This window comes from Lycorma delicatula, chromosome 11 (genome assembly GCF_047948215.1).
Source record: "Lycorma delicatula isolate Av1 chromosome 11, ASM4794821v1, whole genome shotgun sequence".
NCBI lineage: Eukaryota > Metazoa > Arthropoda > Insecta > Hemiptera > Fulgoridae > Lycorma > Lycorma delicatula.
Genome location: NC_134465.1, coordinates 80,387,281 through 80,399,566, shown reverse-complemented (window position 1 = coordinate 80,399,566; position 12,286 = coordinate 80,387,281). Strand labels below are relative to the sequence as shown.

Here is a 12,286-nt window from a genome sequence, read left to right as displayed (position 1 = left end):
TTAGAAACGAGTTCCGCTCTGCCACCACCCGCACCGCACTTTAACACTAAAAAAGAACAGTGTTTAACAAAATAAGTGGTGTTAATTAATTAGGCATTACTTTAAAAGCTTTATATATACCTACGACAGAAAACATGATTCTAACTTTCTCAGTTAAGCAAAAAATTTATTTTTGTGTAAATTACCAACATTTCTGTAAAGATAACGTTATAAAAATGTTTAATAACGTTACGTGAAACCATAATAAAAAATAAAATCGTAAATACGAAGAAAACATTTATCCCGTGAAAATAAGCGCACGGTAATTTAACACCTACATAGATTTCCTGAACTTAAAAACACTAGTACGGGTGTAAATATTTAAGAAAAGAAAGTAATGTAACTATCACGCAATAATAACGACTGCATAGCTCTTATTGCGATCCACCGCTGACAGAAAAAAGGGAAATGTTTATATACGAATGTTACTTAACATTACTCGCACTTGTGCTGAAATATTTAATTAAATCTTTATTTTCAAGTATTATAAAGGAGTAATTTTTTAATAATCTCATGCGTTTTCCGGTTCGGTTTAATAAAAATTAACACAACAGTGTTTCTACTTATTAAAAAATATTAACTGAAAAATCTAATGGAGTGGCTATAATTTCTTTTTCAGTTAAATATGTTTCTCATCTTTCTTCCTAAATTTACATAAGAACCCGTATTTTGCCGAATTACGCGATACAGTGTAGCGTCTTAGCCGTTCATCCAAAAGGTCCCGGATTCGAATTTCGGTAAGAGAAGACTTTTTTCAGGCGCTAGAAAATTTCTGTTCCGTAATTCCATGTACAAACTTCGAGATTATGATAAATTAGACGTTTAAAAAAATGAAACCCGAACTACGGAAGGACAGTAAAAAAAAGGCTGAATATTGAGTGGTTGAAAGGAAAGCCCTTGCACGAGTGCATTAGCCGTCTTGATTGGATGATCGGGCTAACATGTATTTCTCCCTGTTGTTAGTGACGATAGTAGCGTTGTCAACCACCAAAATTGGCACGATCAATGTGTTCACGTCATCCGAGAAATCTGTTTTTACAATTTTTAATTTAGAAGAAATTGAATTTTAATTTGTTTATTTAGGTATTGTTGGTATTGTTGTTTTAAGAAAAGAGAGTCGATTGGAAGTATAGAAGACCGATCAGAGAATTATATATGAAGCAAAAGGTAACTGTATAAATAAACGAGAATGTCACAAACTGATTAGAATTAGGCAGAGGAGAGAGGCGGGACTGATGTTTATTACCGTCACTGTTCACCCTTTATGTCGAGGAAACGTCGAAAGAAATATTGGATGGCCAAAAAGGAGTAGGCATAAATAGAATAAATATAAATTGCGCCGGATTTGTTGACTGTAGCTAAAGACACTCGGACGCTACAAGGAACGATAAAAATATTGGAAGTAAGGATAAGGAATACGGGAAGAAAATAAATACGAGGAAAACAAAAGTTATGAGGGTGAATTAGAAGGCACATACGTTTGTTGTAACAGCAGAAAGAAAAATCGAACGTGTAAAAAGATACAGATTTCTCGAAGCAGTACTAACTGCAGAGTGGAGAAGTAAAGAAGAAATTAAGACGAGAATTGCAACGGCAAAGGAAGTCTTTTTTACAAAGATTATCACTCTGCATCGACAAGAATCTGAACGTGAGGAAGAGATTGGTAAAATGTTATATTTGAAGTATAATTATATACGACACTTAAACATGGACGTTCAGGAAAAAGGATGAGTATAAGATCGAAGCTTTTGAGAAGTAAATCCGGAGGAGGATGGAGAAGATAAAACGGGTGAACGTAGAAGTATTAAGAAGAATAAATTAAGATAGAACAATAATAGCGACTATCATAAGGAGGAAAGGAATCCGGACCGGGCATGTAAGTAAGGCAAAAGGAATAATAAATACACGGTTCTTGAAGGTGAAAAAAGAAGAGGCAGAAATTAATAAATGACGTAAAGGGTTGAAGGTTATGTCGAGACGAAAAGAAAATCACGGAACAGAAACATATGGAGACAACGGTGGTGCTTGGGACCTGACAAAAAGCACAATACCGCACGGTGATGACGGTTTTGTTAATCGTCTATAGCGTTGTCGGAACTGATGAAATGAATATGATAACGACATTCCTTTGTGTTTCGTGTTTGTGAAATACATATTCACCTCAGTAATATACCGATAGAGATATATCAAGTTTTTTAAAAATTGAAAAAATAATAATATCAAAAATATCGTACTACATAATACCACAAATAGTACAAGACAGAACAACGTTCAGAAAACCGGTACAAGGTTTCAAAGGTTTGCAAGAGAAGAGAGAAAAAACCAATAACATTTAATATAAAAGAGAAGGCAAAAATAAAATGAAGAATGAAGAAGTACTGGAAAATCAGGAAAAAAAACGGCCAGAAGAAAAAGAAATGAATGCAAAATGTTGCTTCTTGTGGTATATATTCGGATAAATTCGAAAAAAAAATTTTTAATACGAATTTGAAAAATACAACATTTTTTTAACAAATATCCTTAAGAAGAAACGTACAATTAAAGTAGAATTAAATGTTTCCAATATGAGCCTAGATATCGGCTGAGATCAGGCCTTAGCTATATGTTCCGTTCCACGTCGAGCCGTCCGGTGCTGCGATGTAGCGGGTGCTCGCGTTAACCGGAAAGTGAAGCTCGTTCTAATATTCTACGTTAAGAGTCCTGCCCAGTGCGGTCGCATTTTTCATTTCGTCCGGATGGACAATTAGCGTTAGTTATATTATACGTCAGGATCCCGCACGGTGCGGTCGTGTTTTCATTTCAGTCCGAGGGGACTCACAGTTTCTTGATAATGTTCAAGTTCAATTACGACTAAAGCGTCATACACTCGTACTTTTAATGTAACTATTGTAATTCGATGAAAATGTCAAGGGCGACAACAAATTAAATATAACGATTCAAGAAGAACATAGCGTCGCTTCGTTTCACCATCTACCATCTCATCAAAAAAATACAGTCCAAACTAGTTCTAAATTCTACCGCTATATTTTAAATCTTTGTATTTTTTTCTCCTCTCAAGAAACAATAAGTTTGATAACTAACCGTTTTCAGCAGACACGTCTTCTCTTAATTTTATATTTTGTTTTTCAATAAATTGTCGCATCGTGTTAAGTAATTCGCTGAAATATTTACAATCCATAATTAGAAATATTATAAAATCACTCGCATTTAACTCTAGGAAGAAATCAGTGCGACCGATCTCTTTCGATTTAACCGACTTTTCACCCCCTAAATATTCGTTCGTTCCTCAATTTCCAAGTGAATTTTTTAATCGATAATGGGATTCCGACCTTCTGAAATTTAGGTAGGAGTCAAGAGGCGTGGCGAACGACCGAGTTGGGTAGTGTGTAGACATTATTCCAACCTGTAATGAAATTTGGAATTGACTGATGTAAACAGAAACTCTTCTTGGTTATCGGTGGATTTTATTCTCGGGCTCGATGTAAATCCTTAACGTAACATATATATTCATTTTTAAGTCGGTCAGCAGTCAGAATTATTTTACAAGATCGGCTGTTATGGCGTTATGTGATCGAGCAATAAACGAAAGAAAACAAAGAAAACTGAATACCGCCACCCGATGATTTTCCAAGTTAGAATCATGACACGATTAAATGTTTCGGAAATTAAAACACAACTCATTCAGATCCGACTCCGGGTGAAACAACACGAGAAGTTGTATCGATCGTCTAATACATCTTAAATCAGCCAAAAAAAAAAACCAGTAAGAGATGAAAAAAATAACGAATAAAAAATAAAGTGTGTAAAAGTTTGTAGATAAGATCGTCTTTAGATAAGAATTACACATGTTGATGAAAGTAGAATACACTATGACTACAAAAAAAATAACAAGAACCGTAACATATCCAAAAAAGGGTAAAGAGTTTGGCCGGCTAGATCTCCTGATTTGTCCCGAGTGATTTTTTTTCTTTGGGGTTTGCTCAAGAACAACTTGTGTGTCGGGCGACCTTAAACGTTAGCGAATGTAAAATTAAAAATCGGAAGCATTATACCGGCCGTGTTACGGTGAGTATTGGAAAATGTTCTATTAAGACTACAAGAGTGCGTAGATCGTAATCGTTTCAATTGTCAAGTGTTATTTAAAAAAAATAAAACGGCGACTTTTAGTTGACAGAAAACTGTAGAAACATTCACGTTAAACTTTTACTTATATTAAAATTTTGCCGGTTCACTGACGTATACATTATATTTTTTCTTATATATCCAGAGTTAAATATTTATTTATAAAAAAGGCAATGTTCGTAGGCGTGTCTGCTATAGGCTAAAAAATTACAGGATCGATTTACGAACGGTTTTTTGAAAAATAGTCCACACTGTCCGGAGAAGTTTTAAAGCTACTGAAATCCTCGATCTGACCAGTAGAAACAAAGTTAGGGGTACTTTGAACCGACTACTGTGTTTGTGTTAATAGTTTGAATTAAATCCGATAGGTAGTGCTGTTGTTTTGACAAATGGATTTATTTACATTCTGACTTTAATAAAGTGAAAGGTTAAATTTTATGAAGTTCGGTAAAGTTCAGTTTTTTAATGTTTAATCAAACATTCAATTGCGTTCATTATTTTATATATATATATATACCCAAATCTAGCAATAGCGAAAATTTGCCGGGTCAGCTGGTGTATACATACGTATCGTATGTATATATATTTCACTTTTCTTGGGCTATGATTACTGATATTTTTTTCTCAAACCCTTTTGGCGTTATAAGTGACGAGCGAGCGATTCAGGTTTTCTTTTTACAGAAAAAAAAATTCAATCATAAAAGGGAGAGGGGAGATAAAGAGGTAAGGTCACACAATAAGAGTTGTGAATAGGTCGCTTGGGGTAGTTTATCCCTTTTTACGGAAAAGATTTATTAGCTTTTCAACAATTCTATATCGTGAATATTACGGCATGAACTTCTGTAAACGCAAAACAAAATCCACGCAACTGGAGCGGTTAGAAAAACAAAAAAAAAGTATGCCAAAAAATAATTTTGCAACCTGCAAATTTTATCTTTATTGTACAAACACACACACACACACACACACATGTTGCTACACTAATTTTTTTGATAGATACTGATGACGCTTTGAATTGTGATAAATGGATTCCAGCTGCATTCTAAATAACTACTGCAAATTGAAGGAATAATATAAATGAAATAACTAGAGTATAATTAATGTGGTCTTTTAACTAAATACTTTGTGTTCCAAATAACGTGACGAACGTAATCATTAAATCCTCACAGACGACTACTGTAGAGGGGAAATAAAAACAACGATGTCACCTTGCAGTGACACAAACACTAACAAATTTTATTAAGAAGATTAAAAGATTGCTTAACTAAAATATACACGGCCACGGTCATTGCTATCGCTTAGTTACATCTAATTTTTTACAACTAATCGTCCAAATAATATATACACACGTGAAATTCCTTAATTGGTTGTTATAGAATAATCCTACGTGGCATTATGGGGATGTTTTCGGCGAAATGCAGTCGGTTTATTTATTTCGTATCCCAAGAGAACTAACCATAAAATACAAAAAAAGAAAAAAAATACGTTACACAACAATTGCATTAACAATGTTAGAAAAAAAAAATTTCTTTGGAAAACACATTTCATATATGTTACAGCGTCACATATTTTAAAGATTCCTTCAAAGAACTGCATAACGTTTCAATCTTCCCCGCTGTATGAAACTCTGCCTACACAGGGGTTCACCTCCGATAGATTACTACCTAAAAGTAATCAATTACGTAAAAAAAATATCTATTCTACTCTGCGAGTAAAATTTTAAGGTACGGGATCTATGTAGAAGCGTATATTTCCACGACACTGATAGAAGTATTCAGGTTTTATAGAGATCTTAAAAAGAAAGTAAATTACAAAAGGTAGAATAACAGTAATTACGGTAATCAAAGTACATTTCATGACGAAACACTTATAACTTATTTACGGGTGCCACGGTTACAGAAATAGTCAGAGTGGCACAAAGAAACAAGAAATTTTTAAGAAACTCACAAAAGTAAAAAAATTGAATTTATAAGTTTTATTGTTGAAAACAAGAAGTAAATTATATGCCGTTAATTGTCCCGACAAAATACATTCCAATTTCTAAAAAAGGTCCATAAGATGAGGGGCCGTTCGAAAGTACGCATTCCTGGAAGCGAATGCTGAGATTTTGCCACGGGAATTCATAGAACCACGTAGTCTGATGGTTTCAGTTCCGACACAACTTGAGTTTTGTAAGGGTGAAACTTCAAATCACGAGTATTCAGCGGACGGTTGTTCCGTTTAGGTTCAATGCTGCTGATCCTTGCCGATCGTCGTGGACTCCTGATCGAGGCCCGAACTGCTTCAATGTGTCTGGGGTTCGTTGACCTCCTGGTGGTTTATTTTTTGGAGCCGAATCCATCTCCTTGAAATTCTCAACCCGTATCTTGATGGCGTGGCAAGATGGAACGCGACCGTAACTTGCTAAATTGTAATGACGTCGGAATTCCCGTTGACCAGTCACAATATCATCGATCTTGTAAAATGCCTTCACGGCAAACGCACGTTGTGTACCGACTACCGGTTCACGATTACTAAACGGCAGGTAGTTGCGCACTCCCTCTTTCTACCAGCTTCTCAGGGCTGCCACTACTACTTTAAAAATTTCTCGTTTCCCTGTGCCACTCTAAATAATGAAGCAGAAGAATCTTTTTTTTTCTTTAATTCAGAAATTCACCTTCAAGGGAGGAAGAGCCTCATTTTACGGTTTAAAACCTTTCCTGACATAACACGAATGTATCCTACAAATTTGAAAGCATCGGTCGGTGAATTCTCGCGTGATGCGAGAACAAACAACCAGACAAACTTACTTATATTTTAAACTTACCCATTTCCCGTTGACAGCTTTCATAGCACCGAATAACAACTTCAGTTCTTTAACTGTTATACTATATGACGCTAAAACTCCAAGCATATCAATCAGGAGATCTGAAAAAAGAAAACAAACAGTAAATAATTAATAGAAACGAAAACAAAAATAAATTAAATAATTTAAAAATATGTAACAGATACCAATATACTATAAAAAGAAGTTAAGAATTACTCTTAAATAGCTATGAATATCTTTTCTTTCTGATAAATTTTCAAATTTTTTTTTTCAAAATAAAATATATTATTTCCCAATTTGATAAGTCTGTTAATGGCGTCTTAAGAGCGATGAAACTAATAAATACATTTATAAACCGATATATAAATTTGGCAATATGAAATGTTATTAAAAATATAATAATGAATCTTTTTCTCATTTTGCGATTCTTCCAAATCCTGCTTATTAAACCGAGCATTCATTTCAAAAAGAAAAAAAGAAAATTCTCGAATTAGCTTCCAGTAATATTTAAAATTGAATTTTCAGTTTCAAACCGTCGGTATCTGGTAAAAGATTTTATAACGAACAAATTTTGTCGTCTTAAATATGCCCGTAAATTCAATATTTTTCGAGATATTTCAGGAAAATGCATGTTTCTTTTACATAATTTTTTCGGCTTCCTTTTTTTTACATAATTTGTTCATAAATATTTAGCTCCACGTTTACGTGTACGGACCCCTCCAATATTGTTTTAAATTGCATTCATCACAGTTTAAAAAAATAATCGACGTTATACCTCTCTACATCCACCTCGATTCACAGTTCTACTGAACTAACTTCCTTCAAAAAAAATAATAAATGTACCGGATCGACCAGGAAATTTTCCACATCCAATCCGATTTATAAAAAACCAAAGTTAAAGAACGATTGTTCTTAAAAAAAGGGTACGGTGAAAAATCTTGTACGAGGTCTGTTCAGAAAATAACGGAACTTTTTAATTTCCAAATTTTTTTAATCGAATAATTCTTTTTTATTATTACTTACTATAGATCGGTCCTTGTCTTCTTCAAAGTACTCCTCTTCCGATTCACACACTTTTCCCAACGGTGTTTCCACTTCGCGAAGCGGTCCTTGATAGCTTCATTTGGAATTTCCTTTAAGGTCTGACACAAATTTGTTTTAATGTCATCGATAGTCTCAAGACGGCGTCCTTTCATCGCCGATTTTAATTTCGGAAATAAGAAATATCTCAAGGAACCAGGTCTGGCGAGTAGGGAGACTGAGAGAGGGCAGTCATCTGATTTTTGGCACAAAACTGACGAGTTGACAACTCTGAACGACACAACTCCGGTCTCTTTTTGAGGATTTTTTCACGTAACCGCTGCAAAACGCGTTGACAGTACGCACGATTCACTGTTTTACCTCGGGGAAAAAATTCAAAATGCACAATTCCATTAAAATCGAAAAAAAACAGAGAGCATCAGTTTGACATCGGATCCAGACTGACGTGCTTTCGTGGAACGCGGAGATCCTTTGCCGATCCGTTGTTACGGATACGACATCGAGACTTTTGTCTCGATGTCGCAGCCGTAAAGCCGGCTTTGGTCTCACGTTACGATCCTTCCCGTGAATGTTTCGTCATCGGGTTGTTCAAGAAGTCGCCGACAAACGTCCACTCGATGTTCTTTCTGCTGTTCGATCGTCAAACGAAGAACAAACTTTGATGCAAAACGATGTACGTTACGGCACGATCCGATCGAGATGCTAACCTCTTCTGCAAGTTCTTTGACGGTCGATCGGCTATTTACACGCAACAGATCGTTGATTTTCTGAACTCTAAGGCCTTCCTGGTGGAAGATCATCTTCGATCGACCGACGATCGCTTTTAAATCGAGAAAACAATTCCTAACAGTACGTACGACCCAGAGCATCATCTCCGTAAGCTTGTTACAAAAGTTGAAACGTTTCTGTGAAAGTTTTCCCCGGTTTCACGCAAAACTTTACGTTGTATAGTCGCTCCCGAAAATCGCACGTTACAAAAATCGCTTCCGACACTTAAACACGCTGCACTCAAATAACAATAACGCGAAAACTAAACGAGATATCAACGATCCAAGAACATGTGATTACAGAGGCGATTACGCGGAGCACAATGCTGCCAACCACATTTTACTAAATATAGGTGCGTAATTAAAAACGTTCGGTTATTTTCTGAGCAAACCTCGTACAAGTATAACTGCCAGAAATAATACGGGTTCAAAATAAAATACGGGCCAAAATAAAAATAATAAACAGCTTTTATCCTTTGTTCCGATTAATTTACGCATTACTATAGGGTTAATTAATGTCACATTCGATTCCTGGAAAAGCTTAGTCTTTTTTTTCCACCGATTGTTTCGTACATTTCACCCGTTTTATCATAGCCGAGTTCATAATAAACACATACGTTGTTATGATTTCGAACTCGCACATTATATTCTTACACAAAATCTCCGTTTATACATTAATTTATAATAAACAGTGTGATAAATATTTGACATGACAAGCTACCGCAATATAACGATTACCCGGTCCGATGATAAGCTAAAAACCCTCTTTTACCACTGGGATAAGCTAAACGTACAACGGTTGTGGTTACGGTTGTTTTTTTTTTATCTCGTACATTAACATATAAAGTTGTGAATGTGTTTACGGTTGCACGCATTCTGCTATTCGATGAAATATCGCTCGTATATTTCAACGGTAGCTTTTATACAGTCGTAGTACGTATTGCACAGCCTTTCTCTTTCTGTTTCCTTGTTAATGGCGTGGTAACGCATTACATTGATTTGTGGGCTTCGTTTGTCAGAGAACTATATTAATATATTCTCTTGTAATATTTGTATGCGTGCAAATGTAAATGTGTAGTATATATTCAATGTATATATTTACAATTATCGCATGTTTGCTGAATATAGTGTTTCGATAATATATATATATATATATACGTAATACCAGCAAAGCTGTAGTAGAGATCTCAAAACGTGGTTTGTGTGTGTGTGTGCGCGCGCGTGCAACTTCAAATAACATTATATCTGTTTATGCAATTACGTGTTCAGTTTACGAAGGCTACGTATTTGTATACCGTACATTTACATTAATTCGTACGCTTAGTCTAAATGTGAATTTAATACACACAACATATATATTAAGAAATTGAATCGGAATTCCTTATCGCTCATATTCACTTCCACAAATAATCTAACAAGACATTCAATAAAAGGCTACAAATATCTTTATTTAAGAATTTTAAGATAAGTAATATCTAATTTTTTACAAGTATCGATTTATATGATATTTTATTTAAACATCGATGTTCCGACAATAACAGGAGATAGAATACTAAAACTTAAAAAACACGACTGCCAAAAAAAAAACAACGCAGATAAACTTCGCTCTTTAATACAGAATAATTACAGGGTATAAGAGTGACAATTTTGTATACAGTATAATTTTTTTTTCAAACTTTTTAAAAAATACACGCGCATGACACTGTCACAGAAATAAGTTAATAAAATTTACTACCCTAATTCATTCACTCGATATCGTAGCAGATCTTAAAACAACTATTTTCGATAAAAACAAATCTATTCTGAAAATACTATCGATCATCTATTCAGAACGGTATGTATGATTTTTGTGGCCTTTTAGTTACAAGTAAATAAACATATTTATACAGGCTATTACTCCTCGTATTTATACTCCCGGTACCGTAAGGATTCCAACGTGGGGTCATAAACAAAAATCGGTTCAGTCGTTGAACTGCTACGACGGTACGATTAAACATACATACATTACACTCCTTCTTGGGCAGTTGTGTAAAAATATTTTTTGTATAAAATTATACATAATCCGAACGGGCTTCTGATAATTTTTCAGAATAGCAATTAAAACACAATTTTTAATTTTTTTATTTGTCATTATAACCTCATTTTGGTACCTATCAATATTAGTGCTTTTTGATATTGTAAGAAAAATAAGATTTTCCGAAACCTCAAAGCACGTATTTACTTCATTATTTGATTCATACCTCTTTCAAACTATCAATATCTAAATCTGAAAACTTGAAAAGTCACTAGCCGCTAAATCCGAATAATATGGACCATGTGAAACTAATTCGTAGCGTGATTAACGTTACTTTACTAGTGATATTGCTAAATTATAAGGCAGCTCATTGAAATAATAAAAAAGTACCTTTTCCTTAATCAAATTTGTTCTTTCTTGCTTGATTTAATCATATTACTCCCACCATCTTAAATACATTGTTTCCTTGAAGGTTATGAGCCGACCTAGAAATATCATCGGATAAAATTAAAATTAGTACAATCGGCTGTAAAGTGGTATTTTTAAAAGTCTAGAGTTCCTTTAGGCTGACATTTCAAAAGGACTGAAATGTCCCAGGAAGTATTAGGGTAATAAAAGAGCCAGAAAATGGAGATAAGTAATAATAAGCACGGAAGCAAACCCTCCCACCACCCTCCATTCAACCCCACAGTTGTGATGATCTCTCGCACGAGGAGTTTGAGCGATCCGAAACGGAACAAAAAGACACGAAATGGACCGCCGGAATTTAAAGCGGAAATATAAATGGAAATCTAAGCGTATAAAAACCGAATGGACTGTAATATTAAGAGTCTGACAAGAATGGAGGTATTTGACTGAGATCCCCCTGAACATGCTTTGAGCGTATGAAAAGTACATTAAGGAGTTGATGACAGCAAGGCGATTATCAGTGGAGAAGATTATAAGGACGGTTTATATTAGTGAAGTTGGAAGAGATGGATGCAGGCTTTCCTGACGATGGCGCAACGGAATAAAAAGAAAAGGAAGAAGAAGAACCAAATCGTCGGAAATTTCAAGAATCTTTATTCGACAATCTTCCAAAACTACATCACCCGTTATTTTACAATCTTAAATTTTGTTATATCATTTGATCGTCCAGAGTGTAGTTTATGTAAAAAAATCAATTTTTGATTTCGTTTTTGTAGCGTCCAAAAAAAAATTACTGAGCTCAGTATATGTGTCTCGAGTCGTTAAAGTCTTTTAAGAGTTTTAAAATTAGAATTTAAGATTTTTCGATTCTTTTTCAATAATTTCCGATAATTTATCTGTTTTTTTAGTCGTGACTGTCGATTAACAATTGTATGCGAGGTAACTAACGAGCAAGGAGGTCGTCAGATGGTACCCAAATATTTTTACTAAAAATAAAATCGTTTTATAACAACTGTGTATATTTTAAATACGATATAATTTTGAAGATAAAAACTAGATTCGATCAAGGTCAGCCGAGACCCAGAATAT

At 34.5% G+C, this 12,286-nt stretch overlaps 1 protein-coding gene across 1 annotated transcript in view; it reads right to left on the bottom strand.

Moving 5' to 3' along the window:
- The window catches only part of rg (A kinase anchor protein rugose), a 1,091,579-nt gene that overhangs the window by 587,084 nt on the left and 492,209 nt on the right, over positions 1 to 12,286 (bottom strand). The window contains exon 4 of the mRNA XM_075379107.1: positions 6,968 to 7,068. Within this exon, the coding sequence (XP_075235222.1) occupies positions 6,968 to 7,068 (101 nt within the window). The remainder of the gene's footprint in view (positions 1 to 6,967; positions 7,069 to 12,286) is intronic.